Source organism: Passer domesticus, chromosome 10, assembly GCF_036417665.1.
Source record: "Passer domesticus isolate bPasDom1 chromosome 10, bPasDom1.hap1, whole genome shotgun sequence".
In the NCBI taxonomy this organism is placed as follows: domain Eukaryota; kingdom Metazoa; phylum Chordata; class Aves; order Passeriformes; family Passeridae; genus Passer; species Passer domesticus.
Genome location: NC_087483.1, coordinates 23668978 through 23695456, shown reverse-complemented (window position 1 = coordinate 23695456; position 26479 = coordinate 23668978). Strand labels below are relative to the sequence as shown.

Below are 26479 nucleotides of genomic sequence, written 5' to 3'. Positions count from 1 at the left end.
CGGGCCCCTCGCGGCCGCCGTAGGGCCCGCCCGGCGCCGGGCGGGGGCAGCGCGCGGTGCCACGTCCCCGTCGCGGCGCGTTTGCGGCCATGGGCGCCTCGCAGAGCATCGACATCCCCGGCGGCGGCACCGAGGGCTACCACGTCCTGCGGGTAAGGGCGCCGCGGCACGGCCCTGGCCGCGGGGCCGATCCCGCCCCGGGGCCGCGCTGGAGCGGCCCGGGGGCTCCCCGCTCGGCCCCGGGACGCGCTCGGGCAGCGGGGCCGCCCGGGCTCCGCCGCCGCTCGTGGGAGCGCTGAGGTGCGCCGGGCCCGCGCTGCCGCTCCCGGGCTGGGGAAGCCTGCAGGAAGAATTGGTCCCGAACAAACAAATCCCGGGCCGGGCCGGGCCGGGCCGTGCCGCCGGGCTGTGCCTCCGTGCGAGCAGGCCGGGCCGGGAGGCGATGCCGGCTGTGGGCAGCGGAGCTCTGAGGGCGAGGCGGCCTCTGCAGCAGCCCCGCGGGTCCCGGTGCTCCCGGGATAGCGCGCCGGGCTCGCCCTGGTCGCTGCAGCACGGAGCGGGCCGGGCTGTAGCTGCTGGCCCCGCAGCAGCTCAGCGTGTGGGATCACGGTGCTCAGCACACTCAGGGCTGCGGCTCCGCCGAGAGTACCGCTGTCCACAGGTACACTGGTTCACACAACTTTGTACGTGAAATACAAAATACCTTATTGGGCTGCTCTGCTGAGGTTCTGCGGAGAGCCTTTGGAAGCCCTTCCTTTTGCTTTCAGCGAGCAGAACGGCCCCCGGGCCGTGCTGGAGGCAGTGCCAGCCCGCAGCACCGAGCCTTCGCCTCGGCAGGCGCAGTGCGAGCGCTCTGCCTCCGGGTGCCGTGCTGGCTGCTGCTTGTTGGAACTGGAGCCTCTTGGATAAGTTCTGTGCTGTTGAGAAGCACATACTGATGTTCTGATCAAATCCAAACAGTCTCTTAAAATTTATGTATGGACTAAATTAACAGTGAGTTTTTACCTCCCTTTTAATATTAATGGTATATAAAAGTCCAGCGTTACTAATTTATGTTAGTCCACTTTGTCTTCTCCTTTCCCCCCACAAAAACTTTACTGCTGCTTGGTAAAACTGGCAGACTTTTTTTTTCCGGTTTTTAGCATAGTACAGTGTAAATTTCATTAACTCTTTAATTTGGACACTTGTAAAGCCAGTATGTACTTTGCAGTTAGAGTATCAGTTACATCAGATTTATGAGTTCATACTGTTCCATTAAAGCATGTTAATAAATTGAGTAGAATCCACTCATTTTTTCTTCTAATCTTGCTTGGATCTGGTGCCTTTTGTTTTCATTTAGGCACTTTTTTGTTGTAATGTTTTTGCTGTGACCCAAAATTAGAGTGTTTGATTGCCAGTCTTTGTAAATGTAATTGAGAGGTGCACATTAAAGGAGTTGATTTCCAAGAACAAATCCTTATATATGTTAAATGCAGGAAAGGACCTGCCTGCTGTCCTAAAAAGACTGATATCTCTGTTTTTCACTGCCTTGTCTTCTTACTGATACCCTGAGATGCCACAATAATGAGTGATTACTATTTGTCTGTGGACAGGCTTCTTAAGCTGCATCATGATCCCAGCCTAACAGTTATAATTTGAGATGATTTTATTGAAATGCACGTGGCATGCATCAGTGTGACTAGAATTTCTCTCTGTAGTTTTTCCAAGTTTGATTTTCCAGTTGCCATTCTGCAGTAAGTTTGTTACAGACAGCGTTGGGCTCGCGCTGTTGGAGGAGCTCTGCAGGTGCTCTGTCTGCATGGACTGACTTCAGTAGAACCTGGGGTCAAGCCAAGCTGCTGTTCTGTTCTGATTTACTCTCCAGTACATTTTCCTTCTGAGCTCAGTACTTTAATGAAGTAAATGGGAATGGTAGAAGGAAAACAGCAGTAGCCTTCCAGTGTTGCAGATCTAATCTGAGTAAGGTCAGATTTCTTTGATAACACCAAACTTCTGTAAATAATGTAAAGTGATTGTTTAAAAGATTTCGTTACATGTGGGAAAATTAGAGAAATGTCTGAAAAATTTTTCAATTACTGGAAGAAATTGTTTGGGTAAGGCAGATAAATGAAAATATGTGTTAAATGGCCGTGAAACAAAGAGATTACATTGTTCAGTGTGACTGTAGGAGCCAGGCACAAGTTGCCAGAGGGATAAGCAGACTGAGACTGTTGCAAGTTACAGGTTTTTTTACAGTGAGACTTGTAGACTGTACATGCTGGCTCCCCACCAAACTAGTAAAAAGTCTGTCTCTCTGCTCACTTCAAACAGGAACAGAAATACATGCAACAAGTGAACACCACTGCCATTAATTTTCAATGTAAGATTTGCAGGTTACTTAATTCTTTTGGCTACTTCTGCTGATATTCAGTGCAACGTTGCTTTCATTGTGAGCTTTATCAGCAGTGCAGTTGGAATTAGGAACCCTCCAGGGCTGAGGTGCTGTCAAAGGAAAAGAATTTCATCATATGCATACTTGACAGCAGAAGTTGCTCTGGGTTGCGTTGTTGGTTTCTAGACATTAAAATGTAGGTGGTTATTGTGGTTTTTTGGGGGTTTTTTTGGTAAGAGGGAGAAAAAGTTGCCAAGTGTTCTGTAGCCCAAGTCTCTTCATAAGCAGACCTAGTAATGAGTCATTTGTTTGAAGCAATTCTCCTCGAGTTTCCTTTAACATAAGGTGTGTGGCTGATTAGACCAACTGGCTGACTCTGTGTATTGCTCAGTAGGTGTTTGTTTCTGCTCTTCAAAGCAGAATGAAGGAAAATTTTGAGTAATTTTCTTGCTCAGCAGTGTGACACTGCTGTAGTTTGCGCAGGCTGATGTAATGACCTGACTGTTTCTTCAGCTAGAAGATGTCACAACATCCCAGGGGCTGGGGGCAGAGTGGCTGGAGAGTGGCCCAGTGGAAAAGGTCCGGGGATGCTGCTTGGCAGCAGCTGAACATGAGCCACTGTGTGCCCAGATGGCCATGGCCAGTGGCACCCTGGCCTCTGTCAGGAATAATGTGGCCATCAGGGACAGGACAGTGACTGTCCTCTGGTACTGGGCACTGCTGAGGTCACACCTCCAGTGCTGTGTCCAGTTCTGGGCCCCTCAGTACAAGACAGACATTGAAGGCTCTGGACCAGGCCCAGAGAAGCTCTGGAGCACAACTCCAGAGCTGTGAGGGGCAGCTGAAGGGGCTGGGGATGTTCAGCCTGGAGAAGAGGAGCTCTGGGAAGACCTCATGGCTCTCCACAGCTCCCTGAGAGAAGGGTGCAGCCTTTTCTCGTAGGTAAAGAGTGGTGAAAAAAGAGGAAAGAGCCTCAAGTTACACCAGGAGATATTTAGAGACTGGATTTTAGGAAAGGATGGCCAGGTACTGGAATAGGCTGCCCAGGGAAGTGGTTTAATCACCATCCCTGAAGACACTCAGAACATGCATAGATGTGGCCTTTGGGTTAGATTTAATGGTGAACTTGACAATGCTGGGTTAGTGGTTGGACTCGGTGGTCATACAGGTCTTTTTCAAACTAAATTGTTGTAAGGTTCTATGTAAGAATTTTTATGTGTGAGAAATTTGTATGCTGCCATGTTACGTGGTGTTCTCCCTAAAAGATACTGAGCAGCAGTGCCCAAAGTTTAGATTTCCCACTCTTGTTTGTGTGCTTTGGTTTGATGTAATAGTGATACAAACATGTGGCATGAAGTGATCTTTTAAGGGTGGTTCACATTTTAAAAGCTTGAGTTAAATTCTCTGTGCTAAAATAAAAGGTTATCTACATAAATAGAATCTGTTTTCTTACTAAAAACTTACAAAGCTTTTTCTTTTGGAAACTGTGTTTCATCAAGGAATTAAATTCAGTTATACAATGTAATTATTAAAATAACTGACAGAAATCAAAGAGATTCTAGAGATCTAGAAGGAATTGCTTATATATGATACATAATGAAATTTTAGTGCCAGTTATGGAGTGGGTGGAAGAACTACAAAAAATCTTTCAGTATTTCTTTGCGAATAAAGTAGAATACTGGGAAGAGTTTCTTATGTGGGGAAAAAAGAAAGGCTTGGAAGTTGTGTATTTAATGCTTGAAGCCTAGCTTCTGAAAGTTTACAAACTAGTATAAGGTAGCTGACTTTCAGAAGTGGTCAGAGCCTTCATCTGCCTCTGAAAAATGCACATTTCAGTGCCTAACTTCATTTGCAGTTGCACTGCTCTCTTGGGGCTTCAAATTGTGACCACTGTGCTGCTGAGCAGACTTCTTAAAATATGTAATGTGCAATGTATACTGTGTAGGCATAGAATGGTAGTGTTGGGAACAGTGTGCAGCAAAGAAAAACTTCACGTATTTACATGGAAAGACAGGAAAGTCTTTTCAGTACTGCAAATTAAAATTGGTGTATTGACCTTGAAACCCTTTTCCTGTTTAATTCTTGACAGTGAATTAGAAGTGAAATCAGTGTGTGATCGATGTACTCGGCAGCCCTGCTGTCATCTTGGTGAGAAACTGAAACCCTACAGCACTGTGTGAGGCCCTTTTCTGCCCTCTGATATTCAGCATTTCATAGAGGTTTTCTTAATTTGCTCTTAAAAAGCTCTGGTGTTGCATTGCTGCAGTCTCTTTGTGTTTTTTTGTGCCACTGTTTGTCTCTATTGTTAGAAAATGATGGCATTTACCCATACAGGTCTGTGACTTGTATTTCTGAAATAACAGCTGGCTTTGAGAGAATCAGCCTTCCCAGGCTGCTGGGGATGGTACCTTGCCTGCAGTAGCATCTGTTGTAAATGGTATTACTTGGCTATTTCTCAGCAATTATTCAATTACAAAGGCAAGTTACTAAATACCTACTTGGGGCACCCAGCAAAGCTGCATAAAGCCAAATTTTCCAGGAGGCACAGAGTTTATGTATGGATCCATGGAATCTTTCTTATCTCCATCCTTACTAGAGGTGGAATAATTTGTGTCCTTGTATTTTCTAAGGTCCCTGGTTGTCCTTTGGTAGGTCCTGGAAGAGAATCCTGGCCACAGAGCTGGGAGCAGAGAGCTGTATTGTGCATTGGCACCGTGTGGTGGTGACGAATTGGGCAGGTAGTGACTGAAAGTGAGATGTGTGACAAAGCCAGCAGGGGGTCAGTGCCATTGTGCAGGCCTGAGCATGCACTTCTTTAAGGAGGAGACTTTTCATGTGGAATGAACTCAGAATTTCTGGGTGACATTTCTGGGACTGCCAGGTGCTTTTCCATCACTGAAGGTAGGCCAAGGAAACAGGAAGCTTTGTGACAACCTGTGCAGAGCAGGGACAGAAGGGATGCACATAACCTGCTTCAGAGGCGTGATTGACACAACTATAAGGGTTTGATTCCTTTCAGCTACAGCTTCCTGGTAGTTTTTACATGCCCACTTAGAAACAAACCATGCAGAGGTGTTCAGGATTGTGACGGGTTTGGGGCAAGGAGTTCAACATCTGAACACACTTTCTGTAAACGAATCATTTGGAACTTGTAAACTCTCTCAGTCCTTTCATCAGTTTGGGGCAGAACACAAATTCTGAGTAAATTATTTATCCATCCCAGGTGTCAGTGAGCTTGACTTTGATGGATGCTGAACACTTGTAGTTCTCGTTTATTGTATGTACTCCATCTTATTTCAAAAAGTTGCTCTATTGAATACTGGCCACTCTTGGCTCACAGTGTTCAGGATATAATCTCTTGGAGGTCATTAGGGAGGAATATTGTCAGGAAGAAGGAAGTTTGTTGTGATTTTGGTGTGGTTTGGTTTTTTATTTCAGAGAAGTTCATTTAGAAATGGAGGAAAATCTCTGAATGAGATGAAGTCTGGCCTTTCATAATTTCAAGGCCGTGACATATATCCAGTCCCAAAAATCTGGAGTGTTATGCTGGATGTACTGATTTTTAATGCTGAGGTTTAACTAACACATGTTGTGTCTTTAAAACTGTTTCCCCAGAAAGTTCTGAAGCCATATGCTGATTTAATTTTGGTATAAGGCCTGCATGTCAGGTTCATTAAAAACACAAACTGTAAAACACTATCTATGCAATAGATGGTGGAATATTAGAATATTTTGTTCTAGATAAGTCATATTAAGAAAATTCAGTTCCTGCAGAATCAGGCCAGTATTGAACAATCAAAAACATTTTTACCACTTCTGTCAGGTAGAATAATATGTAATGTAAGGAACTGCACTGTAAAGGGTAATGGCTTTAGATCTTTTTGGAAGGTGATTGTAGTACATAAAAGAAAAAGCCAGTGGGTAAAATGAATCAGCTTCCACTCAGAAAAAGAGTGTCCTTACCAAAAAAGCTGTAGGAAAAATCTGACAGCCATGTTAGAGTCACTTTTCATTGTCAGCAATGCAAGCAATAGTGAAAAAATAACGTTGGCAAAATGTCTCTCAGTTATTCCATTTGGAATTAGAAGCATACTTTTAGCTTCTGGCAGTAGTGTGTATCCAAAACTTAGGCCTTGTCTTAGTGAGCCTTGTCTTACTTGAGCTGCCAGGGCTGCAAAATTGCATGTCTTTTCCTGCAAGCTGAAGGTCTGTTAATGAAATCACTGGTGGTACAGATGCCCTCTGTGTCTCACAAATGTCACCAGGTGATGTTTCATCACGAGATAACAACCTGTGCTGCTTACAGATGTGACTCTCTATTCCTTTAGTAAGCATAAGATAAAAAGCAAGGTCTAATGTTGGTACTACTGTGGAAAGATAGTACTTTTTAACCAACCTTTTCAGAATTAATTAACCTCACCTTTCACTATAATCTCCTTTCTTGAAACAAATACATACAGTTTATCCAATTCAACTGTTAAGCACTGCTTTTCCCAGGGAGTGGCTACTGCTGTGTCATTCCTCAATTTATAATTTTATAATTTATAAATGACTAATTCTTTTGAAATATCTGTATTTTATTTTTTTAAGGGAGGGATTTTTTTGTTCTATAGATTATATGATTATATATGAATATGTTAAAATTATATATACAAATATTACTAGCTTCTAGAACTACAGCTGGCAAAAGCAGAAATATAATTCTAATCTGTGAATCAGCATTGGAACACTTTTACTAAATTCTTGTTGAATTTTTTAGGTACAAGAAAACTCACCAGGGCATAGAGCTGGATTGGAGCCATTCTTTGATTTTATCGTGTCCATTAATGGTTCGAGATTGGTAAGTGCATTGTTATAAACTTTTAATATAAACAATGTGTTGAGAATTGGATATTTATAGGTAAACCAACGGATTTGTTTTATTTAAATGTATAGAAAATATTTCTTCTTACTTTAAAGTGAGGAAGGCAAACTGCATCAGGAATTGATTTCCTTCACCCTGTAGGAACAGTTCTGTTGAGTTTAGCTGGAGGATAAGACAGACCTGCTCTCTGCAGACATCTGCACCAAGACAGAATTGCCTGCTGATCCACCCTCATGGTTTATGTTAGTGCCCTCCTAGTTCTGTTTGCTTCCATGAGAACTCACAAACTGCACACAGACCAAAGACGTGGAGTGAAAAGCTGCTGTCAGAGCTTTTGGCTGGGCAGGAGGCACAGGGGGAGCTTCCAAGCAGAGCTATTGTCAAACAACAGACCATAATAGCAGTGGAAAAAAACACTGTGGGAAGCTCTGTGCCAGTATGCCTGGATTCAAGAAAGCCTCTGAACCAGTTGAAGTGTTTTCATTTTTGGAAGGTATGACCTGGTACTGTGAAGTCCCGGGGGTTTTCCAGAGTTGTACTGTAGAACTGTGAAGGGACTGGAAGCTTGTTCCAAAGCAGCTGTTAATGCATGTTCTGGTAATGTGCAGTGCAGCACCTTTGGAATACAAGTGTTGCTGTAGAACTGAATGCTTGTTCTGTCAAACACTTACCCAAGCTCTTTTTTAAACATTTGCAGAATAAAGACAATGACACTCTCAAGGACCTGCTGAAAGCAAACGTTGAAAAACCTGTAAAAATGCTTGTGTACAGTAGCAAAACACTGGAACTGAGAGAAACATCTGTAACCCCCAGCAACATGTGGGGTGGGCAGGGCCTGCTGGGAGTGAGCATTCGCTTCTGCAGCTTTGACGGGGCTAATGAAAACGTCTGGCACGTCTTGGTACGTATGGCCTTGGAAGTATTCTCATTGCTGGTGTTGCTGTCTTCCTGTTGAAAAGGCATGAGATCAAACTGGTCTCATTGATCAAACTGGCTTTGATTGATTTGGGGTTTGGGTAGACTTTTGAACCTTCTTTGAAAGTTCTGTCAGGCTTTGAGAATTCTGTACAAATTCATTTCCCACACAGATGTATGTTTGTGACTGTATTGACAAGTCTTGTATTGAAATGAATGGGTTTGTACAGTACTCAGAGGTGCTGTGTTTGGTACAACACCAGAACCATGTGGAAGGGGACTGCCATGGAGCCCGTGTTTCATTAGCTCGTTACTGTGTTGAAAACTTGACCAGTTTGTCTGACACAGAGCCTGTGTGGAGTGCATGTCTGTCTGTTCTGCTAATAGTGTTTTGTGACTTTCCATCTTAAAACTAGGAAGTGGAGCCAAATTCTCCTGCTGCATTAGCTGGACTTAGACCTCATAGTGACTATATCATTGGAGCAGATACTGTCATGAATGAGGTAAGTATAAAAAATAAGGTCTTTATTTTTTAAAAACTAAAACCACAATTGCACCAGGGCAGTTTGAAACATCCCTGGCTCTGTTGCTGTTCAGTGTGAATGGAAATCAGATGCAGAGGAAGGAGCTCTGGCATGGTGCCTCTTCTTAAAGGCAGTTCTGGAAATAAGAACTGCTCTTAAATGTCTTCATGAAGTCAAATACAAACTTCTGTGCTCTAAAATGAATATTTTGAATAGCAGATTTCATATCTGGGTTGTGCCACGTCTTCTGAGTTGTGCTAGCAAAACACATTTTAAAGTTGGCCTTTTGATAAAACAGCAGCACTGCAAAAACTGCACCATGGCTGCTACCAGAGTCCATTACAGAAAGTCAGGACTAGGATCATCGATCTAATGCCAAATGATAAAATAAGAAAGCCCTTACTCATTTTTATCTTTTTGCAGTCTGAAGATCTCTTTTCCCTTATTGAAACACATGAAGCAAAGCCATTAAAACTTTACGTGTACAACACAGACACAGATAATTGTCGGGAAGTGGTGATTACTCCAAATTCTGCCTGGGGTGGAGAAGGCAGGTAAGGAGACAATGTGTTACAGGGGGATGGGGCAACTTTCTTACAGCACCAGCCTGAAAACTGCTGGGTTTAACTTCTCCACAAAGATAAGGAAAGTGTTGTTATATCAAGAGTGTTTCTCCTCTAATAAATTATATATTTACTTGAAATTCAGACACACTTACTAATAAGAGGGGTGTAAATCAGTAAATTAGCTAGTGCAGAAGTGCATGAAGTGCAGTGGTTCTTTCTGCATTAAATTCCAAATAGTCATTAGCTTGTGGTATATCCTTGAAGTATTGTGAGTAGCCAGAACACAGCACTGCAAGTAAGAACTGAGAGTTGAATTTCAAGCTGTATAGCTGCTTGGTTTAAATAATAATGAATTTTATTTTGTGCTGAGTATTTATTGCTAAAGCTACAGCATTTCCTTTCAATTGTTTTGTATTGTTTATTTCTCCATAGAAAGTGAGGCAGTGTGGGGGCAGGAGGGGAAGGTTGTACAGCATTTACCTGGAAACTTGTGGGTGTCTTGAGTTGTTCATGCATTGCTTGCTATAGTCTGTAGCTGTAAAGCCACTTACCTGACTTAAAAATCTTCATATTTTAAAAGCCTAGGATGTGGCATTGGTTATGGATATTTGCATAGGATACCTACTCGCCCATTTGAAGAGGGAAAGAAAATTTCTCTCCCAGGGCAGTTGCCTAGTGCATCTCTCAGTCCCCTCAAAGATGGTTTCACAGAGGTAAGTTGTGGTCCCTCTCCTTCGGCTTGGTGAAAATGGATAATGATGTTTATTCCTTTTCTGCCTCTCTTGGCGCATGTACAAACAAACAAACCCTAATGATGGAACTTTCTTTTCTCTATCAATAAGGTTCAGCTATCATCAGTTAATCCCTCAAGCACCCTCCCTCCTGGGTCAGCAGGCCTTGAGCAGAGTCTCTCAGGACTTTCTATTAGCTCACCTTCAACTACTGTCAGTAATGTTCTCAGCACAGGTTGGTATTGAAAGGAACTGACCTGATGTGCATGGGTTTTCTAACTTTTTATTCTCATAGATGTTTCTAATTCATTGAATAGACAGCAGAAGAGAGAATAAAACTTTCTCCTAAATTTTTTCTCAACAAAAAAGGCTAATGTACTGGATTTGTGCCTTACTTGCTCACAAAATAGTTGCAAACAGCTTCTATTAAAAACACCATGTGTATTACTTAGAATACTATTTGGCTTATTAGCATTTTAATATTAAGGCAAATAGTAATATTCCTATAAGCAATTATTTATTTGTACTCCTTAGGGAAAGAAGAGGAAGTGTTGTATGCTTAAAATCAATGTTGTTTCCCTGTGTACCCCACCAGGTGTTCCAACAGTTCCATTATTACCACCACAAGTCAGTCAGTCCCTCACCTCTGTGCCACCAGTTAACCCAGCAACTACATTACCAGGTGAGTAGGGAAAACATCTTAAAACATTTCGGAAACAAAAATCTTATGGGAGCAAGGGAAGAGAGCTGCCTTTTCCACTGCTTGTTGGGGAAGGTATAACTTGATACAACTGATGCATTTCATGCAAGATCTCTCTCTGTGCAACCTCTACACTGTGAAGGAAGAACTATTTTTCTTGGAGTATGTTCACAGCATGTCTGTGGCACAGAGCAGTGACCTGGCAGCAAGAGTTAAAAGTTTACCTTTTAGAGTTCCCTGCACAGTGGATGCAGTATTCAGGATTTCTCAGGAAGGTTTGCTTTGCTATTTGCAACATTTTAGGAAACCCATTCTTAAATACTCAGCTTGATCACTGTTCTAGTATAAATACAGGGCTAACAATATAGAATTTATGTTGCAGTTACTGTTTCTGAATTATATAGGAATTTAAACTGGTATAATACAAGTAAGAGTCTTTCTACAGTGTGGCTGTTTCCTGATAATAATGAACATTTCAAACACTACTATTCCAGAAGTATTCACAAGGGGTAAAATAAGGATTGTATAGGATTTTGCTGTGGCATTGGTGTGCTGGTACAGGACTCAATTGTGCCTTCCAGGACACTGAAGGAGCTGTATTTTATGTTTTGCTTGTTACGAGACAAGTAGATAAAGATGTATCCATTACATAAGGCTTGGAGGGACAGCCTCTAACACAGAAACAATGTGCAGTAGAGCTCAGTGCATGCAGACAAGGGCAGAGAACTCTCACAGCAGCTGAACTTGTTAGTAGTTTTCTATTTTATCTAAGAAGAAAAAGATCATTGTCCTTTTCTTCCCCAGCTACCTAATCCACCCCTTCCTTAAGCTCTGCAAATACAAGGTTTCTGTTCACCTTTTTCTCTGAATAGGATCATTTTTTTTAAAGCAATTAGAATATTTCTTGCAATTTGCATGGACGTTCTAGTGAAATTGTTCTTGCTAAATATACTGGAGGCTTAAAATTCGAGTGAATTTGTATGGAGTTCAGCTTTTTTCAGATTTAAAAAAAAAAAAAAAAGAAAAAAAATTGCATATAGATGACCTGAAAGCTCTTTGAATCAGATTATGTCAGCCTTCATGTAGGTAAAGATGGCTGGGTTTTAATCAAAATCTCTGTACCGTGGCCTTGCTTTAAGACTTTTCTCCTCTCTGTCTTCATACTGTAGTATCAACTGTTTATTTCTGAATTAGCCTTTTCTGAAATAAACACAAAGTACAAACAGAGCACTTCTGCCAGAAAAAAAAGCTCTTCTGAAGTGGAAAATTCAGGAGCAGAAGGATGTTCCATAGCAAACACAGTGATGGAAGGGCATGTGTTGCATTCATTGTATGTTTCTCTTCTTTCAGTCCTTTCTGACTTTGAAAGTTCCTTTGTCTTGCCTTTTGATATACATTTTTGTGATTAACTAGTCATGAACTAAGTAGAAAAGACTAATAATAGAGTGATCAATATTAGGGATCAGGAAATACTGTGTATGTAATCATATTATTATTGTTTGCCACTCAAATTGGGAATGGAGAACTTCTGGTATAGTGCTGTGTTGAAACAACCACCTTTGTTGAAAGCTGAACTCAGAATGCAAACCTTCTAATTCTGAAGTAAGATTCTGCTTTCCTCAGAAAAATCTGAAAGGTTTGGGATTATGTATTTGCTAGTCCAGATTTCCTGCAGTAGGTATCTGTTCTCACTGTGCAACTTAAAAGCTGAAATTCAGGTGAATTGGCATTCTTCCATGTAAAAATTATAGTCAAGATTTAAAGCACGTTTTAAGTTACCAACAAGATCTAAGAAGCAGTTAGAAAAAGACAAGTTTAAGTTTTCAGCTGTAATTGTTCCACTCTTTTCTTAGGTCTGATGCCATTACCAGCAGGGCTTCCTAACCTGACTGATCTGTCCAAACTTAATTTACCTGCACCACAGATTGTTCCAGAAATGATACAGCCTGGTATGTACTTCTGCACCCTGAAACTCTGTCATTAGAGTTATCCTTGACAGTCTAATTTAGACCCCTTTGGAAGGGTCCTGAAAAGGGGATAAATGAAATGTTTGTCTGAGATGGGGGTGGATGTTAGTGCCCAGATCTGGTAGATGAGGAATATGTCTTTAGATAAACTAATTCTAAACCTGTGTCTGTGTTTAGATGTTTCATTTTTTTTTATTACTTGATTTATATCTCAGAAGAGATTGTGCCAAAAGTGAAAGTATATTATTTTTGGGTAAACGAAAATATGAAGTGTTTCCTTTTAAGATAGATTAGGGGATTGGAGCTCCCTGAACTGAATGCCAGAATTATGAACCAATATTAGATTTATAGTTTTGAATTCAGCAAAACTGCTGAAGGTGCTCATGGAGCAAGCAAAAATGTACTGGAAGCTTGTGTAGAATATGGTTTTTGTTAACTTCTTGTTTCTGACTGTTTCAGTTAAGGCCAGAAAAACCTAGTCATCAGTGCTAATGCATTAAGTACCTACTCTTCTGGGGAGGTACAAGCCACCTTGAATTGACTCTGATTCTTCAATTCTGAAATCTGAAAAGTGTCAGGCTTGCAAGGAGCCTGCTGAATCAGTGCTGCACAAACACCATTTGAGCTGTCTGTGCTGTGCAGCAGCTCACTGCCTTTTTTTTCCCCTTTTTTCTCTTCAGGTTTGCAACCCCTTCCCCCCTTGCCACCTCTGCATCTAATGGGAATAACACCTCTGTCAATGCCACCCAAGTGTGTTCCTATGCTTCCTTTGGTCACAGAGGCATCTACAGTGCCTACAGATTTGCTTCCCTCTATCACTCAAGCTGGAAGCTTTTCCATCAACCCTGGCACTCCTGAAAATGTAGAGGAGACCTCTGCACTCACCTTGGATAGTGCTACCCCAACCTCCAGGGCAACTATTGTTGACAGATCAAATGAATCCTCTGCAGCTAATGAAAAAACAACTGGAATCACAGATGTACAAGCTTCTGAATCATAACTCCAGATCACTCTGTTGGATTGGCTTGGTATTTATTTAGCCATGGGATACATATTTGAAAAGCAAGCTATCATTAATTTCATACTAGTTTGTACTTAATCTTTAGAAGTCCTGTAAATAATATGGAGGTATAATAAAAATAAAAGGGGATTTATAAAGGGGGGGGGGGGAGGAAGAACTTGTATGTTACCAAAAAAAAGTCAAGGTGGTAAACAGAGTTCCACTGCCAAACTCTGAGGTATATGTTTTTAATACAGGCTGACAGCCTTACCCTGCCAGGCTTGTCCTTGCTTATAATTAGCAACTTGTGCTTCTGACAGCAATGGAGCGGGTCCTGCGTGTGACATTTACGTACCATAGTTCTTGTTCTTTGCAAGTATCTTGTTTCTGCAGTGGGGATGAGAATGTTTAGTCTGAGTTGTGAATTTTAACGCTGCAAAACTTCCACCTAAAGATATTTCTGTTCAAATTGCTGAGTGGCCTGTTAACTGACATGCTGTTATTCAGCTTGTACACAAATCTTTGTCTTTAAGCTCTTGAGAGATGCTCAAGCCATGTTTCGTGACCACTGCTGAGTTGTTTCATACGCCCACTGTAAAACAGCATTGGGAAGGGAATACATGGAATGTTAAATGTAGCACACAATTTGGCACTTCATGACTACTGTAAGATGACTTAATGGATTAAGCATACATATAGCAATAAATTCCTGGAATTTTATTCCTTGTGTGACAAAATATCTTTTTTTTTTTTTTAATTCTTTAAGCTTAGCTCTCTGGATCACAGATCTGTGAAAGGGCCACCTTCCAGAGGAATGGATCCAAGAGGGAATGCCAGACATCTTAATGGCAGGCAGGATCAGCACTTGTGGTTAAATCTATTGCGGCAATGAGTCATTAAATCTGCCTGCATATGATTCATACTTGGCTTTTTAAATTCATATTTAGGACAAAAATTGCAGATTAACTGTAGATGATACACTTGTAGAAACTGTTATGTGCACTGTACTCCAGGTGCTAGCATTTGCTTTTGTTACCAAATACAGTTGATGTGGAAAACTCTTCTGTAGCACTCCAGTCCTTCTGTATTACTGAGATTTCATTTGTATGTGGTTGCTACAAGCATATGCAAACTTACCCCTATCATCAGCAGGCTCGAGCTGAAGTCTGTCTCAACAGCTGTGTAATTAATTTTGGCAATGTAGCTTGCCTGAGCAGTGTTTGGAACAGTAGTTGCATCTGACTTCTGATCATAATGGTAATGTCTCAAATAATTTGTTCAAGTGGAAGCCTTATCTAATACCTGTTGTCCTGTCTTCTCTTTATCACCTAAGTATTTGTCTCTCCTCTGCCCCACTGCTGTGCATTTCTCATAATCTGTTATGGCAAAAGCCCATGTCAAAGACAGACCCCAAATACTTTTTCATACTGTAAGCAGTTTCCTTTCTCAGCTGCTTGGAGTGTGAAATCCCTCTGCCTTGCTAAGTAGGGCACTTGTTGTTTCTCAGAATGTATTTTTATTTACCTTTGTAAATCCAGTGTCGTATACCTCAGAATTAAACCTTGACATGAGAAGAAGGATGTTCCCTCTTTTCTTTCCTCCAACAGAGAAAGTATGTTGGTATCAAACTTCATTGAGCCTCACAAGTCTAACAGCCTTTCCTGCAGCTTTGTTCCAACACACTTCCAACGCAAGAAGAGTGAAAATGTTTATCACAAACCAAATTTAGAGCAGTTGCTGATTGTGATCAGATGTTTTTAACTAGAGTCCTTGGGTAGAAGTTTTTGTTCTTGCAGTATGGCACAGTGTTCTCTGGCACGATTCTATGCTTTGCAACAGCAAGCTGCAAACTGTCATAGGTCTTGTGCACTTGTCTCTAGTAGCAGACAAAAGAAGATGCTTAGTCTGAAGTTTAACATTTCTGTTAGCTATTTTAAGTCTCTTGCTGCTGACTATAAATCCAGCATTTTGACAGCTACGAGAGCAGTGGAAGTAAGGCAGTGTTACCATCAGCAATTCTACTGAAGAAAATGTGACTTCAGATTTGGAGATGATTCAGTGGTGCAGTTTTAAGCTGTAATCTCTCAGCTAAAAAGTCATAAACATTGCAAAGTTGAACATTTATTACTTAAAATGAAAACACAGGCCTTGAAGTCATACTGTTGTACTCTGTCCCTCTTTATCTAATTCCCTCAACTTGATGTGATGAAATTGTACCTTAATTACCTCTGGCAAGGGTCTCTTAATGACTTGATTTTCCCACCAAAAGAGAGAGAGTAAGGAGGAATAGGAACTTAAGCTACACCAAAGGACTGGCAGCTGATGTAACCTTATTTTCATGAGTTCATATATTCAGCTGTTAATGAACAGTTAGGAAAAGGCACATTAGCTTTAAAGCACTGACACATGGAGTTCTTTAACAAGTCCTGACAGCAAATGAAAATGGATGTACCATGAACATCCCCAGCCTCGCATGTAATTAAAAATTATTTACATACTCTAAAATGTAATACGGTAATTTCCTGCTCCACCAAAAGCTGGTCTGGGGCTGTGTGCACGGGCACCCTGATGTGTTTTGAGGACAGGGTTGCCTCAAAACATGAGGTGACAGCCATATCAGCATGTGCTGAAGTGCCTTCTGCAGTCGGATGCTCTGCTGCTGCTCCAGGAAACAGCTGCTTGGGCTGCAAGGTCAAGGCAGGAGTGTGGACAAAGCACTAATGGTGAACATTTCTTAGCTGGGGGAGAGTGGATCAGAAGGTGGGGCTGTGTCTGAGCCTCTGAAAGCCATCTTTTAAATCCTGTCCACATCAAACCTCGCCGCAATCGGAGCTCCCTTCGTTCCCGGGAAATAGCAGTGCAGGGCCACGAGATGGCGTGCACTAGTTTGTTTTAGCCGAATTTACAGGATAAGACTCAGCAACGAGGGTGGTTGGTTCCTGCCCCCCCAGCAGCAGCAAATGTAGTCAAATGGATGCCAGCTGGATGCAGAATGATGGCGCTTGGGAACTGTAAAACCAACTGATCTGAAGGCAGAAATGGGCTGAGCTTAAGCTATTTCTAAATTTCAGAGTTTTGTTGGCAGTTTGCTGACTTAAGTCAAGTTAACCATGGGACTGGGTGAAAGTTTTAAAGAAAGCAAATCCTTACAGGCAGAGACTTGTCTGAGATAGTGTAATGCTGAAGGAGAGGCCTGGATAATAGTTCCAACCTCTCTGTGATCTAAGTGCTAATTATGGAATTAAGTTGAAGGGGGCAAGATAAGGATCTGGGATGTTTGATTGTGGCACCGTGTCTTCCCTGATTATACACAGGTTTTGTCTATACTAGTCAAACAAGTGTTCACAATCACTCTGTAGCATAGAGCCCTAGCTGGCACCAAGCTCAGATTTTTGGTTCTTCCCTTAGACTTAGACACCTAGAATCTGTTTCATTTTAGATTTGAATCCTGTAATGTTAGGCAAGAATTAGACTGCAGCAGTGTTTTTTCATTTTTAAGTGTCTGTGGTTCATAACTATTTGTTGTAGTCCTATTCTGTACATTTTTCATGGTAGTACCAAGCCTTAATATATATTTGTGTAGTCTTGCACAGTGCTGTGCCTCCTAGTAAAAACCTGTATACGTCAAAAAATTAAAATCTTCAAACTGATTTCCCTGTAATATCCGGAGAGGAACTGGGTTTTTCTAGCTGCAGTCAGAGCCAACACCTGCCATAGCACAGTTTTAAAGTTAAACACCTAAAGTGCAAGAACTAATCTCAAAATAAACAAACCTAAATCCGCGGCCTCAATCAAACAGAAAACTTCATTTAGGTCATGTGAATCTCCAGCACTTCTGCCCTGCACTACTGGCAAAAGAGTTAAAGAATAGTAATCTGCTATTTATGGAATATCTAAGAGATTTGCAGATGGTGACTAGAAGCTACTGAGCTGAGCCAGGAACAAACACCTCCTTTTCCTGAACCTCAATTCATGTTTATGCTTAGGCCAGCGAGCAGTTAGCAATTCAGACTTTTACTTGGGTAGATGACTGGCATTTCTTTAGGAACAGCCTGCGCACATGATTTCAGTTTAGTAACAAAGTTCTGGGTTTGTGCATGTGAAACTGCATCAAGACTAATGAGTTCAAAGGCTAGGATATGGCATGTGGGGTCCTGCTTTGGGTGGAAGGGGTGAGGTGGTGTATGTGATTTTGTCACTTTACTCACAGCAGGGGAGTGCAGTCTCTGGCCACATGCCTGCCTGTCCGCTGCCCTTCTTGCACCTGGAAAGAAAGAATTCTGTCCTAGGAGGAGGCTGCAAACATTACTCTGCACTGACAAGATGACTGTGACCCTATCAAATAATCATATTCTCAGTCTTGGAACTTTTGTCCTACAGGATCAAAAGTTATGTTTCATCCTTAGTTGTGCAATGTAAAGTTTTTACTCTCTTTGAACTGTTTCCTTTGTTAGGTTCACAGTTAATCCATCTTAAAAGCTGCACGCCAGCATTGCTCAGCTCACCCACAAGAGAGATCTTCAACAACCACAGAGGTCAGGCTCACCTTGGGCAACCACAAAGGCCTATTCTGCACACAAAACAACATTTTAATAACAATCCTCTTGTCTGAGAGCTGTTTGCTCTGCCAGCAAATGGCTACATAGTCACATACTTTGTTCATGGCCCTTGCAGGTTAGGTGAGCTAAGAAACACCAAGAGAAGCTGAAAACATAGGAAACATGAGTGAACTCAAGCTGCAAAACCCACTGTCAACATAGGCTTGCTAGTTAGTAAGAAAGGCCTGCAGTGGATGATTATAGTATTAGCAAAAGCAACACAGAGCCATGAGCTTTGTGTTTGATGAGGGGCACTGGAGGTAATGGGACTCACTGAGGGTTGGCTCATCTGGACCTTCTGCTGTGCAGAAAGGACATTATAGCACTGCCCAGGTCCTGCTTCCTGAACACATCTCAGAGTTCATCTGCAAACATTCTCTGCTGGCAAGTTTCAAGAACAAACAGTTCATTTCAGTGATCTTGCTCCTAAATGAATGATGGAGACAAATAGCCAATCTTCAGGAAAGCCCACTACATTCTCAGTTTCCATAACAGAAATAACTTCCAGTTCTTGGTACTGTACACAAAGACAGACACTTCAATAGCTAAGACTTCTCAGTGACCATTTTGCTGCCATCTCAAGCTGATTTCCCCTGAAATTCTGTTCAGTGAGGGTTTTTTTAATGGTCTTCAAAATCAAACTGAAGATTTTAAACCTCCCATCCAGGCATTTCAAGGTACCTACCCATTGCATGGGCTTGGAGCTGAGCACATACCATAAGCAGTGCTTACACACATGAAAGAAAGAATCAGGGAACTGAAGCCAGCTCAGAGGAATAGTGCAACTTCTTAAAGAAACATCAGAACTTGTAAACAAAAGTTGCCATTTGTGCAAACAGCAGCTCAGTATTAAGTGAGTCATCAATTATTATCAACTATGACACTAAAAGCTAGAAGTGTAAGTAAATATATGAAGAGCTATTTCACAATACTGCTTATGCCCTCAGGTAAATAAATATGTGTTCACATGAAACAGGGAACAGAAAAAGTGTTGTCTCAGGCAGTGACACTGCTTTACTAAGACTCAGAAGTCTGACAATAGGAGATGTTTTTGTAGATATAAACAGTACTTGGGTAAATCCTTTAAGAGCAACTACAACTTCTAAAAAAAAGAAAGCAACTGGAATATTTGTATTGCCAAATAACATGCCATGTACTAGAAATTACTGAATTTGTGAAACAGTTACCGTTGGTTCAAAGCTGCATTTTTATTTGAAACAGGTTTCTTACCCATCTTACTGCTAATACCTCTTCAGAGAGAAGACAAAAAAGCCCCACAACCCAAAACCACACCTGTCTGGGCACTAATATAATTGAAAATTATGTTTAAGGCAGCAGAAAGCAGTGATAAGACCTCAATTTTTTAAACTCTCCAATCTCTGACACTTTGAGAGTCATGGGATTTTTCATGCCTGTAGACAGTCGGGACCTCTGTTTCACAGTTCAGTCAGAAAGAAATCCTGCTTTTAAAAAGGCCATCTTTTCAGCAGGAGTCAGTGGACAAGTGGCTGTGGCTCTGGACTGCTCACAAATGGAGCAGCTGTACTTGCTGCTGCTCTCAGTTCTGGTTACCAGTGGTGTTTTCTCAGTGCTGTTCAACCACAAGGCAGCATTAAGAGCTTGAGCACTTGGACTGTTACTGTGAAAAAGCAGCAAGAGCAGACATGCCATTCTGTGAAATATATAAGCAGATGAAGGTATTTTTGGGGTGCAGAACAACTTCTAAAATGATGTGTTCCCCTGGAAAGTGAAACCCAATATTACTGGCTATCAGTAAGTGCCAGAGGGCTGACTGAATAGCCTAGATAGGCAACGATGAACAGGAAGTACAGCTGCAAATCTCACCTTATAGAACAGCAAACAGGGCACTAAGTAGTAAAAAGAGACAGTCTCCAAAAGAAAGAGGGGTATTTAAGAGGGTGACATAGTCAGAGTGGTCCAGTGAAACTGAGCAAAGGGAAATTGAGACCAAATGTTCGTAACAATTCCTATGTTTCAGATTAATCTGCATAGCAGTCTTAGCAGGGAAGTGTTCAAATCCCCTTCCAGAAAAGGACAAAACAAAGTCTTGGGTTCAGCAGCCCAAAGGATAAGTCTGTGCTGAATTACTGGACTATGATGAAAAACATTTGTTGTTTTTGTGGGATTCATCTCACTCTATCCTCTTCCTATCCAGCAGAGCTTACTCAGAGACACTGGAGTGCTCCTCTTTGAACTCTTTGGCTCAGTGGGTGGACAGGCATTTGGTTAGTGGTGGTCACTTTGGAGGGAGGAGGGTTTGGAGAATCTTTACAGGCAGTCACTGAGAACAGATTCCAGCTGGCTGCAAGTACTCCCACTAGGATGTGATGCACAGCAAAGTCTCATGCTCCTGAGCACCTCTGTCAGCCAATAAACACAAGCACCCTGGCATGCATGGCAGCACTGAAATGTACAGGCATAGTCACTGTTGTGCCACCCCTCAGGAAACAGCTGATTTTGCTGCAGTTTGAAACAACAGATGTGGCTTAAGCCCTCAAAAAAATTGGTATCCATATGAGGCATAATGAAAAGGAGCCTGAATCCAACCAAAGACAAAACTGAAAAGCAAAAATGGAGCTTTAGTAACCTGACTTTGCCTATTGCATCCACTTCTTTACTGGCTTTAACTAAAAAAACCAAAAAAACAAAAAAACAAAAAAAAAACCCAGTCAAGCCCCTGCAGCTGCAGGTAGCTGTTGTCCTTTGCTCAGAAATGTAATCAGCTACTGGCACAGAGCTGCTGAAACAGAGGCTGCTGTTCTGGTTATGGGCTCAGAGCTACTTAAGTTGGGCAAGATCATTACCATCTTCCACCCAGACCTGCTGCAGTGTGCCCACCACAAAATGTCACCAGAAGTTCCTATGCAAGCTTCACATTCCTGGATGAGTTGGAGCATATTCTTGAGAAGGAATTCAAAGTTCAGTTAATAGTGGTGGATTATATACCTACAACTATTAAAACTCTTACTGCATTTTGTTTCCCTCACTGGAAAGGGTGAACTTTTCTTCCCCATTATGGTCTTTGTAAAATTGTGTGCATTTTTTTCAAGGGTACACTGCACAAAGATTGCCTTGCTTGACTGTTGGCTACATGCTCACAGGTGTCTTTGCTGTCAGTTGTTGATGCTATCAAGAAAGCAGCATCTTTTAAAAGGCTTCCAACTGAACTTTAGCTCCAGGCCACATACTTTCTCTCTGCAGGGTAGCTTTTACCATCTAATCTCACTGGAACAAGAAGGCTTTAAAACTAGGAAAAAATGAATGAGGAAATCAGTGATACCAATTATACACCAAATGAAGATAAGTCCCTCTGTCTCATTAGCACTGTTTAATTATGCTTGGATTTAAATTCTAAATATAGTTCATACAAATTCACAAGGGCAAGTGTTTGCTTCCCCTGTTGTAATCCTCTTCACATCTAATACTCCTCTCCTATGAGATCAACAGTTTCAAGGACCTGTCCGCTCGAGTCATAAATAGAAAAGATGCTGACACTTCACCCCTTACAAGTGAAAAGTGTTGGTTAAGCAATGGGTTATGTTTTATATTTGCACTCTGTGAGAGCCCAGAGGTCTCAGGTGACTTCTCAGCTTCCTGTGCTGGGTCTGTGTGTACATCTGGAGAGAGTCCTGCTACAGGTTCCTACATTCTTAACAAAGCAGAGACAGTGTATTTTCCATATGCTTCTTGTTGTGACCTATCATGATGTTCATTATAAACTCATCAGGCTGAACAAAGGCACCCGTTGCTTTTCCCTGGTTTCAAATAGGAATGGCTTATACTGGCTTTTCCCCATGATCTCTGTGCTTGTCTGTATTGCTCCTTAGCACAAAACGACCAAAATTCTTTGCAACCTAAGTAATCTTTTGCAAAACCTGAAAGGAGGGGAAAAAAAAAGGAAAAAAGGAAAAGAGGCCTTCACATTGCTGCCTCATGTTAACAGAGCGCATCAAACATTCCTCCACGTAGAAAGAGCTATTGCAACATAATTCAGCTGAACTCCTCTCAGTGGCCTCTGAGATAAGGAGAAAAAACACCAATCTTTACAGTTTTCACCATTAGGACCATGTCTTGTTGAATGTACTACCTACATATTAAGATTTTCATTTTAGCAATATATGAAAGTATTAAATTAAGTGGAAAAGGATGAGGGTCATTAAAACACAGGAATCCTGACAGATGATAAAGGATGACAAAGGAGTAATTCTTCTGTTTTACATGTAAAGGTTTTGTCAATTGGGTGATAGGACAATAACCTTTAGGATATGGTAATTTGTTAGATTGGAATGCATTTGGGCTCAGTAATAAAATAACCTGACAGCTCTAAGAAGACAATTTATGAGATCAGCTCAGCACCTGATATATTCTTATGTAACCCTACAAGAAGTGTATGATATGTGGTATCATATAAATGCATATGAATTGACATTTAACCAATGGAACAGATGCTCCAAATTCACAATTTGCCAACTAATGGGTTACTTACTTGTCTTTGCAATAGAAGGGCATGCAGGGAAGGTACTGCAGTGCTCAAATCAGTGAGGAGAGCTCAGCCAGCAGCCAATGAGCCACAGCTGCAAGCCTGAAACAAACAATTTGTGTGGCAGTTAGGGTGATTACGTCTGCCATGAAGGAAGTTGTACATTATGCAAATATACAAAGCTGTGCAACAGCTCTTCATGTGGCTTTTTATAGGGACAAATGTAGGGGAATGAAAGAAGCTGCAGCACCTCGCTAGGTCAGCCCCCTGTATGTGACTGGCAAGTCCTGCTCCTCTGCCATGCTCAGCCTGAGGGCAGAGGAGGTAGATGGCAGAATTCTGGGAGCATGCTCTGCTTCTCTGAGTCCTTCAAATCTTTGCTAGTTCTATCAGTTTTAGTGGAAACTGCTGTTCTGCCAATGAAGGCAAGCAAAGATCTGCTGGATCTGCTCACAAATGCACAGGGGAAAGCAGGTGCTCTTTCCCTGAAAGATTTTGACAATGCTAACAGACAATCAGCTCCCTTTTCCAGCTTTCATTCCAGGCCTGCTAAACCCATGAGTGTCCCAACAAGTTTAGACACAAAACACAAGTAACCACCTCTCCTGTCTTTGTCTTGCATTTTGACAACTCTTTTCTGGAAGTGGGATATGAATAGGAAAGAACTCATGCTGTAAAATACATTTCTGTGTATTAAAATAGAGTTTCTGAAGGCCCTGCACACATCACCTCACTATTCCACTGATTTTTACAGGACTCTTTGTTAACCACTGCACATTTCAGGAGAAATTTTCATTTCATTCCCCACCATGGCTGCACGGTGACATAGTGCAGCACTGCTGGACACAGCACCAGCTGCTCTAGGAGCTGCAAGGCCAGTGTCTGAGGGCTGGAAGATTATATTCCAGCACACAGGACCTCTTTCTCTACAAGCCCCAGTTCCAGCTATTCCATTGCAGTGGAAGGTGTGCAGACCATATATAAATTTAAGTTAAAATTTATTTGAGCAATAGGAGACACATATTGCCAGATCCTACCTAAGAGTACTACAAAGTGAAATACGATATTTGCATATATTATATAAAAGCCATTAACTTGTAGATGTGTGTGGCATTTTTATCCCTTCAGCTAGAACCATAAAAAATAACCCCAAGCTTGTACATACAGCCAATGTATTTGACATAATACACTGCCTTTGACAAAGCCATATATTTTAAACTATCAAAGCCACTGATATTTTAAACTATCATAGTTCTCTATTAGTGATCAACATTTAGAAGAAGCTGGTTTGAACATGTCTTCAGTCCTGAACTATAAATATTTCAGTATTCCAACATCAAAAATATTCTATTGATTCAGTAAGGTACTGTCAGGCCCTTTAGGCACTGAGATGTAGGACAGTGCTTACACCTCTTTGAGCTATGGCTTCTCCCAGACCTTACTGAAGACACTGCTGAGGATTGTCCTTCCACTTTTGGAGAAGGGAGGAATTGCACAACCCCCCTGGACATCAATACTACAAATAACAGGAAGCCACAACCCCAGGCCACCTGCAAAATGATTCAAACTTTGCATATGGGTGAACAGGTTTCCCAGGAGTTACAGCAGACAGGAGGGTGATGCCCAGGGACTGCTTGGTTTTTACCCTGTAAGTACAACTGCAAAACCACAGAAACAGGCATGGGCCAGGGCCTGGGGCTGAGGCCATGCCACTTGTTCCACTGTCTGCAGAGTTGTGCTCTGCTGAATGCCATGGCACAGCTTTCATACCAGAGCAAGAAAACGTTTCACTTTGCTGGCTGACCTGCAGGTCTGCACATCTTCTGAGGACACAGCAAATGTGGCTTTGATCTCCTTCACTGTTCAGAGAGGATGTCCCTGGGTGTGTTTGAATGGTGCCTTGTATGAGAAAAGATACCCACAGATTTGTACAAGGGGATTCTGAAATTTAAACATCCTGTAGTTTCTTTATGACACCAAATTGGCTCTCAAGACACTAGATACAAAATAAGATTTCTAAGGGAAGCATTTTTCCTTGATTTACACAGAATTTTACTAGCTTGGGAAACATAGCACAATGGAAAGATTGCAAGGTGACTCGATTTCTTCCAGCAGAAAAGAAAAATCAAATTTGTCTATCAGCAAGTTTCTCAAATATTCTATTAGGAGTTGAATATCTGAAATTATTCTGCAAGAACCTCATTTATTCAGAGGATAATAATCTTAATTTCAAAAGATACACATGAAGTTCAAAATTAAATACATGGTGACTGTATAGAAAGCAAAGCTCACACACTATACATGGCAGGAAACTGGTTTTTGTGCCACAGTGCCCAGGACTGGAAATAACAGGCTTAAAGAGCAAGAAAGACAGGATGCCAGGAAAAACTAGAACAGATCACTTGGATAAGTAATGCAGTCGCCACTGAGAGGCATTTTTAAGAATAAGATGGACAAGTTTGTTAGGATATAAGTAAACTTGAGCCAAACTTAGGTATTGGAAGAGGTTAGAGAGTTTGTCAGGGATCCTTGCCTAGGAAGCTTTAAGGACTGAGTAAAACCTGCTTTGTTTGTGGAAGGGGTGCTTGGAAACACCCTGGCCTCAGGTGGCAGGTATGTAATGCCAGACCCCCAGGATGGTGACTTGGGGAGCTCCATGTATCTCACTGGACTCCTTTGACCAATCTGTGATCACAAAGACATGAGATTTCTGGATGATTTATTATTTCTCTGAAAAATGTGCAGCCTTACCTTTCCTACAAAGGCAACACAGTCCTCAGCTGTACAGTCCATGGCTGCCTGGAGGAATGGCCCGGGCCTCAGGAAGGGCAGTTACACCCTGAGGCCCACGGCTGGTGCTGGTCCCTGGGCTGTGGTGGCAGATGGACACGCTGGGCTGGCTGGCTCACCAGTGTGGGATGTGCAGGGCAAACAGCGCCAGTCCCTGCTGCCTGCGCCCCTCAGCTACCACCAGAGTCCTCACTCTGGCTGTAGTGATACAGAGAAAAAAAAGGTTTTAAAAAATGCAATAGCAATTGTGAGACTCAAGTATTTTGGACATTGATACAGGGACACTCTCTAACCACAGTGGTTCCAAATTCTGAGCCTCCCCTGTCCTGGTACACTGCCCAGGTCCCTACCCCGCCAGGCCAGGCTCTCCAGTCTCCCTTCCCAATGCAATATCCCACTTCTGGAGAAGAGCACCAAGCCCTGAGCGCCCTTTGCAGAATAATAAAGGAGCAAAAGACCCTTCTCACCTTGCTGGCACCTCCCCTCCCTCGCCGAGCCGCTCCTCCACACAGCAGGGCTGCGGGGGCGGTGCTGCACCCGCCCAGGAGGCCCCCCACAGCCCCGGCTCCCGAGCCCCCACAGCCCCGGCTCCTGCGCTCCCACAGCCCCGGCTCCCGAGCCCCCACAGCCCCGGCTCCCGATCCCCCACAGCCCCGGCTCCTGTGCCCCCACAGCCCCGGCTCCCGAGCCCCCACAGCCGCGGCTCCCGAGCCCCCACAGCCCCGGCTCCCGTGCCCCCACAGCCGCGGCTCCCGAGCCCCCACAGCCGCGGCTCCCGAGCCCCCACAGCCCCGGCTCCCGAGCCCCCACAGCCCCGGCTCCCGAGCCCCCCACAGCCGCGGCTCCTGTGCCCCCCACAGCCCCGGCTCCCGAGCCCCCACAGCCGCGGCTCCCGAGCCCCCCACAGCCCCAGCCCCAGGCCCAGCCCCAGCCCCAGCCGGGCCGGAATGCA

The 26479-nt window shown here is 42.6% G+C and overlaps 1 protein-coding gene and 1 long non-coding RNA gene across 4 annotated transcripts; one reads left to right on the top strand and one right to left on the bottom strand.

Moving 5' to 3' along the window:
* On the top strand, positions 1–14700 carry GORASP2 (golgi reassembly stacking protein 2). Of its 2 annotated transcripts, XM_064434498.1 has the most exons (11): positions 1–152; positions 7131–7211; positions 7933–8136; positions 8567–8653; positions 9098–9228; positions 9821–9953; positions 10083–10206; positions 10567–10653; positions 12525–12620; positions 13319–13666; positions 14405–14700. In XM_064434498.1, exons 1-10 carry the CDS (start codon positions 90–92, stop codon positions 13636–13638), a joined length of 1326 nt encoding a protein of 441 aa, XP_064290568.1. In that variant the 5' UTR covers positions 1–89; the 3' UTR covers positions 13639–13666; positions 14405–14700. The 2 variants fall into 2 exon arrangements, with proteins under 2 accessions (XP_064290568.1, XP_064290567.1); XM_064434497.1 differs by lacking the exon at positions 14405–14700 and having other exon boundaries at positions 2–152; positions 13319–14358.
* LOC135308895 (uncharacterized) lies at positions 13363–26119 on the bottom strand. 2 transcript variants are annotated; one of them, XR_010369279.1, is made up of 4 exons: positions 25995–26119; positions 25489–25725; positions 22744–22839; positions 13363–17902 (listed from the first exon to the last, which is right to left on the bottom strand). It is a non-coding gene; the product is annotated as an uncharacterized LOC135308895 (long non-coding RNA). The 2 variants fall into 2 exon arrangements; XR_010369278.1 differs by having other exon boundaries at positions 25489–26074.
* Positions 26120–26479: the final 360 nt, after the last annotated feature.